The sequence below is a fragment of the Manacus vitellinus genome, unplaced genomic scaffold (assembly GCF_001715985.3).
Source record: "Manacus vitellinus isolate BGI_N305 unplaced genomic scaffold, ASM171598v3 scaffold_5_pilon, whole genome shotgun sequence".
NCBI lineage: Eukaryota > Metazoa > Chordata > Aves > Passeriformes > Pipridae > Manacus > Manacus vitellinus.
Window position 1 is genome coordinate 13,961,807 of NW_021940682.1, and position 17,567 is coordinate 13,979,373.

The 17,567-nt window shown below is 42.9% G+C and overlaps 1 protein-coding gene across 1 annotated transcript in view; it reads right to left on the bottom strand.

Annotated features, from left to right (window-relative positions):
• Positions 1–16,041, bottom strand: part of SYN3 (synapsin III) — a 177,508-nt gene extending 161,467 nt beyond the window's left edge. The window contains exons 1-2 of the mRNA XM_008924225.3: positions 15,566–16,041; positions 2,429–2,486 (exon numbers count right to left, since the gene is read on the bottom strand). Coding sequence (XP_008922473.3) covers positions 2,429–2,486; positions 15,566–15,882 — 375 coding nt within the window. The 5' untranslated portion in view covers positions 15,883–16,041. The remainder of the gene's footprint in view (positions 1–2,428; positions 2,487–15,565) is intronic.
• Positions 16,042–17,567: the final 1,526 nt, after the last annotated feature.

Sequence of the window (17,567 nt, forward strand, 5' to 3'; positions counted from 1 at the left end):
TTTTTCAAGACTATTTAACATTTGGATATTTCCTTTCTTTGCTTTCTGCCATTCAAACTTCTTTATTATTTAGCTTTTCAGATCAAAGGGGGTTTTTTTTCCCTATAAAATACAAAAAAAAAAATACCCAAGGCAAACTGTATTTCTGGCTCAGTCAATAATGTGTGGTTATCTGAAACAGGATCAAATGGAAAACTGAAAAACTAAATGAACTTACTGAGCAGATCAAATGATTCAGGAGGTGCCTGAGAGTCAAACCTTGATCTGATGCAGAGTTTTTTCAGAACTGAAGAGCAAGGTTAGGGTTTGTGCATCATGGCACTGTCTGTGTGCCATTCATAGGGGAGTTATAGCAGTGAAGACTGGTGACTGGGAAATCAAAGAGAAAGGTGTGGACCAGGTTGGTAAACACACAGGTATTCCCTGCCTTTTTTTTTTTTCTCCCATAAGAAGACTGTGGAAGAATATTAATTTTTCAGGTAAAGAGGATCAGCATTCAGCCTCAGGGGACCTGTTTTCACAAGAGTGAAGGTTCCTGGACTGTGCTTGAGGAAAAGAGTGAAGAAGCTAGGAAGGTTTCAGACAATCATGGTAGGAGTAATGAATGAAAATTAAATATCAAAAAATACTGAACAAGGATGAATGAGCAAAATCAGAAGGGGACAGAAAGCCCAAACTTGAAGAAAGCAGTGACCCTCTCTTGGCCTCAATGATAAGCAGAGAGGCCTGAGGTCAGATTCAAGGACTGCCCATTACAATGCAGCTTCTGTGTTTCCCTTGACAGATAGTGATCCAGCTGGGAAAAGTGGTCCCCTTTCTCCTTTTGAGGTCTGGAGGAGTCAAGAGCAGTTCTCTGCCTGCTAAGTGGAGGCTGAGCTGCCTGATCTGAGGGGCAGGGAGGGGACAAGGGGAAACAGCCAGGATCCTTGTTCTCAGTTCCTCAGCTGTCACTTGCTACCTACTGCAGGCTTCATTCCCTTGGGCAGAGCTGCAGTCACTGTGTTGGGTATTTAAAGAAAGCTGCAGGGGGCCTGGCCATGGTTCTCACCAGCAGAATCACACCAGCCTTATGGGGTTTTGTTGGAGCAAATTGTTGCCTCCTCTCAAACATGGGTATTCTGCCTAAGTGTAGGATTTCAAGACATAGACAGGAAAGTCTCCCTGAAAGAGTCCTTGGGGAAGTGCAATAAGCTACCTTGTGACAATGAAAAGGGTCACAACTGGGTTTAGCCCATCAGCAATCAAGAGTCCCCTTCTATCCTGCACTCATCAACCATTTGAAGAGAGTTCTTTTATAAGGACCTCAAGTGCAATAACATTTGAGGAGAAGGACTATGAGGGAAAAGGAAGAGACGAGGTTTTGGAAAGAATTAACAGGTCATTTTGCAGAGTATCAGGTCGACCTTTGAAGCTAGTCCTGCTTTGAATGATGGAGAGGGTTGGATTAGAGGTTTGAAGGGCAAACTTAAATTATTTGATTTCATGCTTCTAAGTGAGAAGCATGATTTTTTTTATTTTTTATTTTCCCTATTCTCTTCAGGTAATTGCTAAAGCAGCCAGCAAAATAAAGACTTTGATAAGGAAGTGCAAGAAAGAATTATTCTTGCTAATACCGCTGAGTACTGACAAGTGTGATATCAATAAAAAGAGAAAAATTAAGTATTTGAAGTATCATAGTTGCAAAAAATGACTTTCTAACTTTTCTGTCCCAGACACAATTTGATCAGAACATATGTGCTTATGTACAGTTTAGAGGCAACTGGACAGGATGCCTTTGACAAGAGAAGAAACACCTTTACAAGGGCAATGAGTCCTGAGAATGTCCTTGAAACCACTGCGTTAATAATCTGTACACACCTGATACCGAATCAACAGCTTCATAAAAACAAAAAATATCAGGTCATTCAAACAACATTCACCAGCTTTCTTTATCCACCCTAGCAGTTTTATAGCCCCAATTAGTATAAAACAAGCATATGATTCCTTCAGGATCACCATCTCATCCCTACATCTCTCTCTTCTTACTCCTGCTTTCAAGTTGGGTGCCGACAGATGGTTATTAGTAATAATTTCTACTTTGGCAACAGCATGTACTGTGGCATACCAGCTTTGCACCTTTTCAGGCAAGTATATATGGAGCTATGAAGTAGTCTTCCAATGGAAAAAATTATAATCCTATCACCAGAACAACAAATGTAATTTTAAGGTGAAACAGCAACTGATTTTGCAAAGGTAAGGCAAAGGATTTTGCAAAGGATGGCCCAATAAGATATTTTCATTTACAGCTTCTGCAATTCTATAAAATGGACATATCTTAAAATTCCTCATTAGTTTCTTTTTTCAAGAGAATTAATATTGACAGATTATCTCTCTTCAGACCTCAGCCCTGTGCACACATTTCTTAGAGGGAAATTTAGTTGTCACAGACCTGTTCCACTCGGATATCAAATTCTCCATTCACCTTCTTCCCCTGGAAATACTTGGCCCTACAGAAGAAACAAGAGAGACAAACATGGTTAAATAAGATTTTTGGCTTTCATTACATACTGCTTTGCTTCTGCATTTCCCTTTTTGATGAAGAATTTCTATTTGGGTCACAGCATGTTTCCCTAATTCCTATCTTCTTTCAGCTTTCTGTTCTCCAGGAGAAACCTGCCAAGCCAGATGAAAACCACATTGGAAAGTTCCTTCAAGGCTTGTTAGTTTTTCATTTTATTTTCAAACTGAAATCCAAATGCTCTCTTAATCTTTTCCAGAGAACAACTCTAATCAATGATTCCTTGCTATATTTCATTTAATACTCAGTCTTTATTCTGTTAAAGGAGACCAACACATGGCATGGCATCAGAAGCTTCTTCTGATGTTGAGCAAGGATCTTTGTCATCACAGCTGAAGTATTTGTGAAGTCTATTCTTATGCTCTCTCACTACAGAGCTGCTTTTCAGTTTTGTTTCTTTCTGCTACTGATTTAGAGAAATTGTAACTGCATCTGCAGTCTCACTAATGAGGGATTTCTTCTCCTGAACTGAGAAACTGTGTTTGCTCTGGAGTTGAACACTGTTGTGAGAAGGACATGCACTTCCCACCACCTCTGCTCCTAGCTCCCTATGCTGTGCAGACAACAAAGCACTTTCAGAAGCATCAGTTGTTCATGAGAGGGGGAGGCTGACAGTAGTGTTGGAGAAGAAAACATAGGAAAAAAGCAGGCAGTTTAGGCTTTTTGGATTCATATTTGTGTATGATGCCCCTTATATTGATTAGTCATGGGGGAAATTGCTAATATAATTTTGCCTATAAATATTTCTCCCCAATTCTTTCTCTCACTAAACAAGTTTGACAGAAGAAAATATGAATTTATTTTCTCAGACCTCCTCCCCTATAAACTTTAAGAAGGCCATGTGGGCTCCAAAAGGCTCTTCTACTTGGAAAACACTGAAAACAGTTTAGCCCTGCAAGAGCTGTTTCCAGAGACAAAGTAACTCCAGGTTCTGTTTCCAGTTGGCAAAGACAGGGTAGAATAAAGCAAAGGAAAACGAGGAGAAGCCGGTTTTGCTCCCTATTTTATAGTATTAGCAAAAAAAAAAAAAAAAGCTGGCTCACATTTTCACTGTGTCTATTTGTTCAATAAAAAAAGGAGAGACAGTAGGAAGGCAATTTTCCCCATGGCTGAAACACACATAATTTTCTAGCTGAATGCTCCCCTCCCCCAGAAATGTGAAATGTATATAAATAAAGAAGTTGTTTTGTTTTGTCATTCTGGGTCAAAATCAAATAAAAACTTTTCATTTTAGTAGAAAAAGATAAAAATTGTCAAAAGTTTTCTGCTTCATTCTAACGGGGATATCTGAAGGCTTCCCTTCTCAGGCAGCCCATCCATCAGCATAATGTGCCAATAAGACTTCTGCATAAGTGTCAGTGAGGGACAGTGTAGCAGCCAGGTGTGACCAAGACCAAGTGACTTGGACAACCCCTGTCCAGTATAAAAAGTGAGCTCTGGCCGTTTTTCCTCCTTTTTTTTTTTTTTGAATTTATGAGTGTTGCATGAAAAAAAGCAACTCAGCAGACAAGCTAAGACATCACGCCTCTAACAATAAACAGGAACTCTAAATGCACTTAATAATTCCATTAAATTTCTGGATGCATGACTCTAGAGGGTCTGGCAACATTCCTCACTCCTAAACATTGGGGATATTACTGTAACCAGTGACTCCTTAAAAACTGAAATAAGCTTTAAGAGGGCCCACAGGAACTGGTCTGAAATTTGAGGCACACTATTCACTGGTTTTTATTCCCAGCATGCTCATAATATATACTCCTTACCCACATTTATGAAACACACTTCCTCCCTCTATGGCCTCTCCTCTTTGCCGACCAGCTGGTTACAAACTCCTTGGTGCTGCTTTGCTTCAGCTTGTAATGAAGTGCGATTAACCACAGCCTTCAGCCCGGTACAGGTGGAGCAAAGAGGCTTCCACTGCCTGGTCCAGGAAACGAGCCTTCACACAGTTAAAAAAAATCCTCTTTCTCATCTCTACAGTACTGGCTGTGCTCATGGATAGTCACACTGCGGGCACATCCAGTGTTAGGAGTCACTGGAGTAGAGCAAGGGACCACAACTTAGACACTGCGTGACATCTCCATCTTATTCCTCTTTCCACACAGGTTGTCTCATCCAATGTCTGAGGTAACTTTCCTTTAACAGCACAATGTATCACTTTCATTCCAAGACTTGGTATCACTTTCCCCAAGAGGCTTAACCTGCTCCTAGTGTCTCTGGAGACTACAGGTGCTAAGTAATTTGCAGCCAAATATTTTGGTCTGCCCATCATTTTGACACAGCCCAGGGTAAGAATAAAATGTTTTTTACTGGAACATCTCTGAAATGGATGGAGTGATGCTTTCAATTCACACCTGGGGTTTTGGAGCCCCTGGGAAGTAGAGGTGAGCGTGTTGAAATGAAAAATGGCCTTAGCGTCACCCCGGAGCCCCTGAAATTTTAAGCAAGATGGAATCATTGTAGATGCTGTGGAAGCATCATACGTATCTTGTAAAAGAGAGAGTCTGTTTTCGGTTAGTTCTGCACAATTCATGAAATGGCTTCTGGTCCTTACAGTGGACATGAGATGGAGAAAAGGAAGACCACACTGCTCTGGTGGTGATGCATGAGAAAGATAGGTGGAAGTTTCTGGCAGTCTCATGACAGTACAAGACTTTTGTAGATGCTGCCTCCAAACCACCCGAGCAAGTCTCTTCCAGACCTCTGCCTGGGACTTGACTGCTGCAGAGTTATTTAGGCTGCTTGTAGAGCAGCAAAGGAGTGGTGCCCAGAAGACGAGTTAAAAACCTTCCTGGAAAGCCTCAGAAACGTTCCAACTCATCTCCAGCACAGCCAACAGCCAGTGACGAGAGGAGCAGCTCATCGCCCCAGGAGGGGGGCTGTCTGGCACCCCCCAGCTTGGGACACTGGGAAAGGCACTGGCCACACAAACCCACCACCTCTCCCAGGCAGCTTTCAGCACTGACCACCACTTGTCTGGCCGCCCCCTTATTTTAAAGAATGTCAAATGTTCAGCCCGCCAGAACACAGAGTTATAATTTGGCACAGCAGGGCGCAGATGGGTTGGTGCACTTGCTGTGATGTTGGTAAATTAGCATGTAAACATGTTTTGACTGAAAAAAAACTGCAGAGCCATGCTCAGGAGAAGTTCCTGGGTGGCATTTAGAGTGCTAGGCAATCCATCTGGATGTGGCCACACTGACTGGGAGGGAAGAAGCATCATAATAAACATAAAAGGTCTGACGTGGCTTGCAGGGAGAAAGCCTGTCTTGAACTGCTCTCTTTTTCTGATGAAGAAGCTGCATGCTCTGGAGAAGAACACATTTTCTGGGTGCAAAGACATCAGACAAACAAAAGTTCTGCTTTCTGCCTCAGCTCTGGCATGACATTACAGGGACATAAGAATCCCAATACCTCTTATACAGTAATCTGGAAATAATAGAAGCTTAATTTCCAGAGATATTCTTTAAACCAGCCCCTGTCTGCCTCAATGATTATGGCTGCAGGAAGTATATGCACAATATTCTGTTAGATATGGAGTGTATCCCTAACAGCAGCAAGGAAAAAAATAAATGTTCTATTCACCTCCAGTTACCTCCATAAGGCTAATTCACAGAAAGTCCATGTATAACATTCATGCCCTTAGGTGTTTGGAAAGCATCTGTTTGAGCAAGGGATGCTAGCACTGAACCAAATCTGCAAACACACCTGTGAGACACTCGAATTATCCCTCTGGCATCACCAAGAGCTTGCACAGTACCCATGCGAGGGCTGCCTTAATCCATGCGCTCCCCTGCACCTTTGTGCTTATGCTCGTGGACTGCAAACACGGAGAGTCAGTGCTCATGGGGCATGATGTCCCCTCTCCTCACATGTCACCAGGCCCAGGGGAGGTAGAGCTGGGCCAGTGGGCTGTGGGTATGGTAGCCAGGGCAAGCCTGCACTGCTGTGCTGCTCTTGTGTCATGGGGACACATGGCACAAGGGAAGCAACTTCCACGCATGGAGTAGGGGCTTCCAGGATCATCAACAAAAGACCCCAACTGACAAGCTACTTCTATTAGGAGAGCACAGATCCTCTTCTCTTTCTTCTCTGTATGATAAATAACTGGTTTCATCAGCCCTGTCCTCTTTCTTCTTTAAAACAAAAGTAGGTGCAATGAGTACTCAACCCGTCAGCCAATATACATGCTCAGCACAGAAATCATGGAATCATAGAATGGTTTGCATTGGAAGGGACCTTAAAGATCATCCAGTTCCAACCCCACTGCCATGGGCAGGGACACCTTCCGCTAGACCAGCTTGCTGGTCCGGAAGAAGCTATTTGTGAAGAGCTTGTGTTGTCTCTTCTGGAGACAACTTTCTTCTTTCTTTTGTCTACTTTTCTCTCTTGGTGCAAAGGAATAAATCCAAGCTGCTTCAGAGGAATTCTTCGGTGTTTTCCTCTGGATTTCTGTGAAGGAGGCATCAGAGGTACAGCAGGGGGCTGCACAACTTCTGTCAGGCTGGAAAATGATCTGCACAGGTGAGGAATAGGAAAAGATGCTCAGTTATCAAGCCCAAGGAGCTCTTCCCTGGGTACAGGTGACACTAGACTGCAGCCCCTGGAAGAAAAGGTGCAGAACAGTGGCCTGAGCATGGAAAAGGCATTAACCGGGATGGGTAAGGGATTTGAAATGATTGGGATGGTTTGAAGGAGTGCCATGATTCAAAACTTAAAACTGTTCCTGCAGGTCCATTATCTAGGTGAAGCAGAAGTTATGACACATTATGCAGCTTTGCAGACAGGCTAGTATTTCACATTAAATTCATGGGACTTCTTCAGGCTATCCTGCAAAATGGCTCCTGTATGGAGCAATTTTCTAGGATAGGAAGAAATCAAAGAAATTCAGCTCAGATCTTCCCGTGAGAGACCTCAGTGGAGCTGATTTAGCAAATATTGTAATGCTGGTAGAATGTCTTGGAAACCAGGAAGCCATCCTTCAGATGAACAAATATGCCTGAGCCCAAATCCCCTGTGATATGAGTGAACCCAGGAACTTTTTGGGGTATCACTGTTCAAGAGAGGCCTTGAGCTACAAACCTGGGAGCTGGCTTTTACCTTCAACCCAAAAATGGGCTCAGTATCACTGACAGCATGCCAAAGAAAGACACTAGGATACTGTAATGGCAAATTCCTCCAAATCCTCTGGCTGAGCTTGTGCCTTTGAATCAAGACATAACAAGCAAAGAAAGCCAAGCCACACTTTGGATGGAGATGGCTTCCTATCTGGAGCAGGAAGAAGAGCAGGTCCTATGGGACCCTTGGGGACAGGTGGGCAAGGGACTGGGTGTAAGAAAGAAGGAGACAAGTGATGAAGAAGAGACTTGGGTAAACAAACTAAAAAACATCCATGGGTAAATTCTGGAACTATCTGAATTATTTCCTTGGTATCACATTACACATATTTCTCTCAAGCCCCTTGGGAAAATAAGACATGCAATTTCTTTCTGGATCATCCTGGAAAAGGCGAGGCTGAAGCCCCCTGGATTGGGTGTGGGGTCACCTCAGGGAGGGTGGGGAGGGGGTCAGGCACTGTACGAAATCCCTGTGTCAAAGCGCCTGGGGGCCCAAGTGATGCACAAGGCACTCACTGTATGTCTGCATTGTCTCCTTCATAAAAGGGGCTGGGACTGGTAAAAAGGAGACAGTTTCCAGGATACTGGCCAGCAGCTGCTGGAATGCCCCGACCCCCCCAGCCCCCACACACTGGGGGGAGGAGAAATGCATTTGTGCCCTTTTTATTTCAGGGGTAAAAACAAGGGAGGTTTTCCTTTGAGGAGCCAGTTCTCAACTCCTTCACCACTTTTCCCCACTTTAACAATTCTCAGCTGTACATGATAAGGAATTTTGAGATGGACAAGTCCTGACTGCCCAGGGTATAGGGATGAGAAAAATCACTACAAATGCTAAGGTCTGCAAGCTGCTGGAGCTTTTGTCCACATCTGCTCTGGCCCAGAGACCTTTATGCACTGCTCACCTGTGGGATGGAATGGTTGGCAGTTTATATTTAATTTGTAGTAGTGCCTTAGGCCAGGGCTGGAGAGTGTCAGAATATTAAAGACGGATAAGTGTGATGGATGTGTGCTTTGACACCTCCGAAAACAAGGTTGGAATTAAAGGTTAAATGGACCACAGGCTAATGCAGAAAGATAAAAAGGGTATTCACACTGTACATACAGACAGTGAGGGACCAAGAGGCAAATTTCAGGTTTGGGTTGGGTCAAAAGGTAACCCTAAATACACTGATACTTTTCCAGGAGCTCCATAAAAGTTTCTGCTCCATCCCCAGGACACAATACTGCTGTGATCAGCTCTGTGCCTCCTCAGGGCAAGGTCACCTTGCTCTCGGTGTTGTCATCACTTGGCTTACTGTAGCCACCAAATGGAGAGCCAGTTCTGCAGCACCGCAGGTATGTCCTCTGTGTCCAAGGTCAGGCCGTGGGAACAGACTTCTTTTGTTGCCTTCTGGGAAGAACCATAAAACCCAGCCCACTCTGGTTACTGTAAAACCATCTCTAAGGCATTATTATTATGGGATCATACCAAGGGAAGAAATGACTCTCCAAAGGGGTTTGTATTGGGCTCTGATGGTGGTATGGGTTAGGGGTTTTTTGGATAAAGGAAGTCCTCGTGATGAGGTCCTTGATGGTCCCACCCTACAGGGCTGGGAGGATTTTCTTGGCTTGAACACACACAGAAAGGGAAGCTCTGGGGCAGGAAGGGAGAAGTGTTTTTAAAATCTTTTGTGAGTCTTCTCTTTCTCTGAGGGAACTGAAGGCCTGTTTTTGAGGAGACCTGGGTTGGCAAGCCACCAGCACTTTAATGATCGCAGACACAACCATTCAGGCCACTCTTTCTATTCAAGGAATTATGGAGTCCCACACAATACTGACCTCCCAGCATCTTCCTGTGCCACCTCCTGCTCATCAAAAAGGGGTAATCAAAGCCATCCCCCCTCATCCAAGAGAAGAAGCACTAGTTAGTGCAGCACTATTGCTTTTGGGCACAGCTTTTTGGGCTTCTATGAACTGTCAGAATAGGAAAGACACTTTGTTGTAGGTCTGGTCCCCCACCCAGGCTATACTGTGGTCACATTCCTTCTGGCCACAAAGAGCTGGGGCCAGGGGGGCAGGGCAGGGGGTTAGGCAGTGGAGGTGGGGTACTGCTTTAAGTACAAAATGAGGCAGCAATTTTATTTTGTGTATTATCAAAATAATGCATTTCTGGAATATTTCCATGTTGCTAAATTTAGATGGTATGGCCTGGAGCTGTTTTCAAGGGGTATCATTTTTGTTGAGGATTTGGCAATATTTTTTTCCAGCCCACTTCTGTTCTCCCTGAACTTGAGGAGCAGGAGAACTGGTCTAACTTGAACCAACGCTGGGGCAGGACTGTGGACTTTCAGCCAGAAGAACTCTGTCTCACAAATCTTGAGAAATCTATCTGAGGGTTGGTTTGGTTTTTTTAAAAAAACTAGGCAGGACATTCTGAGGTTAAATTCTATGCATTTATAGGAACTCTGGTAAAGCAATTAAGGTCCGAGATTTGACTTGCATTAGCATAGTTATAACCTGGTGGGGAATGTTTTCCATACTCCTTGTGTCTATTTTTGTAATGATACTAATCCTTTACATTTCTGTATCACTTTTCATTACGGGAGCTAGATCCCAAGCTGCTTTACATATGCAGGACAAAAATACAGACAGACAGGATGGTGATATACCTAAAACAGACTGGAAAGCGATGTGATAAATGCAATGTCTTGAATACTTTTGACAGTCTTGCCTCCTTTTCACCCCTGTGCCTGTACACTAGGGAATACAGAAACTCTTCAGGCTGCTTTCAAGTGTGCACGTGTGCACATATGCACAAACACACATACACCTGTTTACCACAAACTTACCTCCTCTTTCCCCTTTCCCTTTCTCAAGAAGCAGAATTTGACAATAATTATAGGAACAGAAATCTTCAGTACTGGGTAGATGAAGCTAAATGATGAAAATAAAAGGGTTTTTCAGCCAGATTTGTGAAAACGTGAATTTTTATCCCTAGGTTTTTTTTTAAATCATAGCTGCATTGCTGCACAGAACTTGTGAAATCTTAAAAGGTCACCACTGTGTAAAAAAAGCTAATTCATAATAACTTATTGCCCGTTACCACTATGTTAAAAGATCTGGGACTTCTTAGCAGGAAACATAGACAAAACTTTGCAATTTAACCAGCAAATTCCTAAGTTCAAGCTTGAAGTCCAAAACTTCCCATTATATTTAAATGAGTTGGGTACAGAAATATTTCTCTTAGTGGGAGCCTTACATATCACCTTCAGCCAACTGAAAGCATGAAATGACTCATGACAATCATTGAATATTTTTGAAAAGGAATTCCTTGAAAAAAGAAATTATGATTTAAGAACTCCCATGTTACTAAAAATCAGTATTAGAGTGTTATTATTTGACCAATCTTATTTTTAGGCAAATGACGTGCTTGTAGCTCAGTATTGTCCTGTATTATCAGAAGTAAAAATTGGTTTTATTTAAAAAAAAAGTTGATAATTTCCTCTGAACAGTATAAAACAGTAATCCTGTCAAATCAGTCCATAATTAGACCTGAATAATGACATTATTGTTATACAAAGAACCATTTCAGATGTATTAAGAGGATTCCATTCAGTATTAACCACAGTTTTTCTCTTTCTTCATCTTAAAATTTTTGGAGACAGGATGTTCAGGCAGATTTGGCTGTCAAGCAAATGGGAGAAAAAACAATGCAATTTTGTGACTCCTAACATGTCCTCTGTGACTTACTTTTTTGGTGAAATATGCATGTCACAATCCTCTCACATAGAACTGCTGTACATAGGGTTACATGTGTTTTGTGCAAGACAGCACGAAGCACTGTTAGCTCTTGGAACGGACTGAAATATGGACAAAACACACCAATGACTTTGAAAAGCGGCATGAGCTACTTCACAAATGTACCTAAGATATCTAACAAACGCAACAAGAACAACTTTGTTATGCTGACTAGTCCAGGAAGCGATGCTTTTAGCATTTGTGGTTAATAGGAGCCTTAGCTGTGCTTGATCACTTCCCCAATAAGCTGTTTAAACATGAGGCATTAGGCTAGAAAGCTGAGCACTTTCACAGAGGATGGGGGTTAACAATTCTCAGCACTAAATCCTGTTTGATCTACTGAGAAATTCAATCCAGCAAGAGCACAATTTTACTTAATAGCATGTCGGGAGGGGAGGTTGCCAGACTTGGGATGTTTTCCTCCTGGCTGAGATTGGGCTGCCAGAGCTGGCCCGTATGCCACTGCATGGAGTTCTGCTGTCCCCTTTCCTCATGGTCCTGCTCCCTTTTGCAGTGTGTTTAATACAGGCACATTTATCCATGTGTGAGCTTCTTATTTTCTGGCAGCTGCTGTAGATGAGTAGGTGAGTTGTGGATGCATTTTTGGAAGTCTCCCAAGGCACAGATACTCCCAGCCCACAAGAAGGAGCCTCATTCTCCAGGTGGAGGTTCCCAGCTGAGAAATGTACCATTAATGACTGAAGAGAAGCCAAGCTTTTCCCTAGTGTGCTGATGCACAGGTACATTCACTGATGTGCATGCTTCTGAGGGCTGCCTGTCAAAGCCAAGAGCACAAGGCAGCTATAGTGACAGTATTTTCCTCTTGTACACATCTTCCACATGGTGATTCACTGCGTGCTTCCTTGCAGTGTGCTAGAGCTGTATCTTGGAGAAGAATGGAAAATTTGTCAAAATGTTGCCACTTTAGCAGAAAGCTGGGTGAGTTCCCTTGCTTTTAATAGAATGTACCTTTCTTTTACTGCTGCTAATGCAGAAAGCAGCTGATCATATTCTATGGGACTCACATTATTTTTATAGTACTTTGTCTTTGGAACAAACCAGAGACATATTGCATGTCAAGAACCGCAAGGGTTTTATGGCGGAAGACAAACCATGGATTACCATGGGTGCTGTTTCCTTCCTCCAGGCCTCTGAGAGAAGCTGATTGCTATACTGTACCATCAGAGACATAGTAGCTCCCTGAAAATAGAAAGGATTGCCCTTTGTCACTTTAAAGTGCATTCAACATGCACTTGCCTATTTGAGTTGTTAGAGCATTTTGTCATGCACTTGTGCAGCACCTCATCCTAATCCACAACTGCAGCTCTTTGCTGTAATACAAAGTGATGATAAATTAATGTCTGGCTTTGCAATACTGCTACAGTCTCCAATTCTGAGAAAGTGCTTTCATTTGGAGAAGAGAAATCAAATGGTAGATTCCACTGTCTCTCACCCTTCCTGTCCGTGAACAAGCTAGTCCTTGTTGTAAACCCTGTGTAACTTGCTCTGGGGGAGGAGGCACTATAGAAACACCCCCACCCTTAAAATAAAGGCAGTAAAATAAAGGCAGTTATTTCTTGAGGATTTTTTCTAGTAAACTGTTTCAAAGGGAGAAGGAATGGGTTTCTCGAAAAACAAATACAAAAGTTTCACAGGTAGCAAGAACCAGAGTAGGCAGAAGTGAAATGCATTGCAAACATGATGCTTCTAAACACAAAATCACCAACACAGAACCAAAAAACCACTGTTATTCAGCTTCCAAAGTCTGAGACTGTCTCTGTACATGATAAAGAGTAGACAGACAGAATCCCTGGATAACCAGCTTCATCAGCTGTGCTCTCACAAGGCAAACTCTGCTTTCTCAGGCTGCTCAGCCTGAACTCACATAACACCCTGGCTGAGACCAAGAAGATGACTTGCATTGCTCAGAAGTACCTTACCAAAAATAAACATCCACGGAGCCATGGAGCCACTTCTCTTCAGTGCTGCTCTCTCAAGGGCTTGCTGAGTTTCCTGGAGACACAAAAATCAACTGCCAAGTAGCACTCCTGGCCCGCTGGAGTGGTTGCATTGGTACGCTCTCTTAGAAAGGACCGCGTGCTGCTGCCTTTAGGCTGGGAAAGTTTCCAAGTATGTATTTCTGCTCATGCTACAAAGAGCCATGGCAGGCAAGGGTTAGCAATGTTCTTTCCTTGGTTTTCACATCATACACATATCAGGGTATAGTAATGAATTCATACACTAATTTTATGCAGTGCCCTCACAGGCTTAGTAAAAAGAGCAAAGGCAGGGAGCCTTGGTAAGCAGATCTGACACCTGCAAACTTGTAGGTATGGGCACAGAGCAAGGATAAATGAAAGGGGTATCCCATCATGTCTAGAAACTGCTAAGTTATAGACAGCAGAGGGACAGCCAAGACAGCAGGATGTGTGGAGTACTTACATGAGGGGAGGAGTGAAGACAGTGTGGGTAGCCATAGGTTCTCTTTATATATCCCAGCTGCTGTTTCCTTGGCAAGCTCAGCTCACAGACCACGAAGTCTGTATGACAGAACAGCAGCTGGGAGATATAAAGGCAGAGATTTGAATGTAGTGTGTATTTTAAAACATGAAAACACTGCAGCAGAGTCCAACCCTTCCTTGTCCTTTCCTCTGACTACCTTCAGCACCATTAATCTCAAGTTAAAACTAGATTGGCCTTTGAGCTTGGGCTTTCCTCTCTGATTACAGTGTTTGGACTACACGGTGCCAGCTAAGCCCCAGATGCTAGAGTTGTGCATCAAAGGCACTCTCATTCCCAGATGGAGGATGCTATGTTAAGGGACTGCCACCTGCCAGCGTCCTCAAGGAACTGCAAAAACACTTCACAGAGGCTGAGGTTAGTGAGACTTGTGGGTGCACCCAGGAAAGAGAGATCAGATCTGGTTGAGCCAGATTGGTGCTGGTGACTGAACTGTCTGGTGTTAAGGGGCTGTTACCGTGACAAACACGAGGTCAGTAGAACATATGATATGACAAACACCTTATCAGGGATTTTCCCACTCAGTTAAAAAGTTGTTCTTCCTTTGAGAAAAATCCCACTGTTTTCCCTCTCTTACTTCAAGTTGGCTGAAGACAGCTGACCTAGTTGTACTTAGTCATGGTCCCTTTTTCAGTAAGAGCAAAGCTCTTGACTTGTGAAGATACACCCAGGGAGGCAAGTGTCACCTTGTCTCCACTCTTCTGGTTAAGTAGAGAAGACCAAAGGTGAAAACTGTACTGAAGAGTGGTGTGGGATGAAAAGAACAATAAAATAAACCTCCCTTGGCCAAGACCTTGTAACCCAACTTCTTTAATTTTGAAGTCTTCAGTATTGCCTCCTTACCTGTGCTACTCTTACCTTTTTTCTGTGTTGTGACAAGCTGGCAGATGAAAAAGCAAGTAGTAAGTAATTTCTCTAAGATTTCAGAAGACTTCAGTTGTCCTACCCTTTGGAGATGGTCCTTTGCTAGCCAATATCATAGGAAACAAACTTCTATACTTTTGTTTGAAAAGAGACCTGCATAAACAAGACATATTTGAGGCCTAGCTGAGCTTGAGAGTCTTTTGCCAATAGCTATTGCTATGCTTAGTGGGTGAAGGAATCTTGACCAGGCAGCAGTAAGCTTGCTTATCTTTTCATAATTTATCTAGAAATTTTCAGACAGAGGAAAGCTCAAGAGAGAATGAGAGCTGGAGAGATCGGGTCCCTTTTAGTGTTCAGAGCCAGCACAAACAGTGGTTTAAGGTCCTGAACCACAACACTAACACACCTTCAGGTGTGACCTCTTAGGACCATTGCTAGATGTGACAGTTTGGCTAAGCCTGCTGGGTGCCCTATGTGCACTCATATATTAAGGCTACGAGGAAGCTGATCAATGAATACCAAATGAACATTTCTTTCAAGAAAGATATGAAAAAAGCCTACTCTGCCATTTATGCAAGTCATCTGACAGGAACCAACCTGGGGCCAGAGCTGGTGACCTAGACGTGAAGGCAACTGTGTACCCCACTGCAGATTATCTGTGATTCCCAGATCCCTCTATTCCCCAAACATTAGGAAACTGAATTCAGTAGGAGGACTGCTGATGCCTTACCAGTCTGTGTGTGCATCATCAATCACCAGGAGGATCTTGGGTTTCTGGGCCACAGATGGTGTGGGGCTGACCGAGTGATCGATCAGTCCTGCAGCCGCTTGTGTGGTTTGCTTCATGGCACTGGAGATGGAGCTGAAGATGCTGGTGCCAGTGGAGGAAGAGTGTGAGGGTTGAGGTGGCTGTGGATGCTTTCTCTCCGTGGCAGGAGAAACTGGGGAGCTCGTGGAGCTGTCAGGGCGCTGCAAGTCCATCATGTAGCCATTGGGCAAATTTGCCACAAAACTACTGTCTGAGAGACGCCGCCGGAGGAAATTCATTGTTGCAGCGTTGTATGGAAACTTTCTCAGCAAGAGTAAGGCTGAACAATGGTGTCACCAGTCCTGGGGGATGTCTCTGTGTCTGTGTGGGTACCTCCTTACAGTCCAGGCAGACAGGCTTTCTCCGTTGAAATCCTGATGGAGAAATATACCTTATTTTTTCAGCTGTATTTTCTTTCTTTCCTATGGGAAGAGAATCAAAGACATATATGTGAGATACATACTGTGAGACTGAGATAAGAAAAACCGTGTTGGCTTCTTAGATGGGTACCTTAATCAACAAGAGAAGAAAGGACTACTGGTTGCTATGCAGTATGCTACACTGGTACAGTTCAAACAGGTAGGACAAAATATGTTTCACAACTCTCATCCCCCAACATTTTCTGGTCAGTACTACCAGCTTGCACTACCTTAGGGGCTAACAATTCTATAACTATTCAGTGTGGAGAAAGAAAAAATTACTCTGATCATAAATGTTAATTTTAAAAAGAGAGACATTAATTTCTGGTATTTTGTGTGTTAAAAATAACACGTTTGTTATAGAATAATCAGCAAATGATGCAAATGAATGAAGTTGTATTATCTTTGGCAGGTTTGTAAGCAGGGCTCTGAACTTAAGGAATCCTAAATTCATATAGCGTGTAAACAATAAATAGTAGAAAAATCCCTGTACACCTTTTGATCAAGTGCAGTGGCAGTTTCAAACTACTCGTTTCGGTCCCTTCTGCTCTCTGCACTTAAAATTTGACTCTGAGCCAAGTGCGTGCTGGTGGTTGGTTGCTAGATACTAGCAGGCTATCTGATTTTGCAAGTTCACTTATAGGATTTTTGCAGGTACTCAAAACTAGAAGTTTGGCTGTCTAATCTTCACATATTTTTTTTCCCTCTCTTGTCTTTTTTTAGGAAGAAAGATCTCTCATTCCACTCATCACTTCAAGTGAGAAAACGAACATTGTGAAATGTATTTGACTCTTCTCCCTTGACCACAGTATGATGTCTTTGTTTTTACTCCGAATACTAAGTATTTCAGCAGTTAAATAATCTCATAGTTTAAAGAATTTTTCACCTTTAGGCACATCCCAGAAAACAGATTTCCACAGTAATTTCCCAAGAAATTTTTATCTGCTGAGACAGCTTTTGAGTCTTGTTTGATGAGATTTAGGGGAAAAACAAAAGAAAATTATTGCTGGTAAAAAAGATATGTTTTTCAAGACATACATATCTGCAGTAATGAAAATAGGAGTTCTCCCATACATTAAGTGAAATGAGTCACATGCACTCTTCATATAATTGTTTAAATCATTCCCTAACTACATCAAGTCTTTTTGAATGACCTCCTACAAATACTGGAGCTCCTTGCCTTCAGACAGTTTGGTCTCCCTTACTGTTCATGCTCTTGTCCCAAACTCTCTTTGCCTTCTCATGGCAGAAAACTGTCTTTTCCAGCTGGCCCAAGAGAGCTCAATGTCTGTGAATCTCCATCCTGGAGCTGTGGGTAAGAGCTCGTGGAGCAACCAAATAGCTGTCTTATAATAAGTTCTCATTTATTGTCACGTATAGGGATTTACAAAGCTTTACAGATGGAGGATTCGAACCTACCCATGTCTGTCCCCCTCATGGCCCCCAAACCTTTAGGGAAGCTCAGATGAGCCTACATGCAAATAATCAAGCTGCAAAGAGCCCCT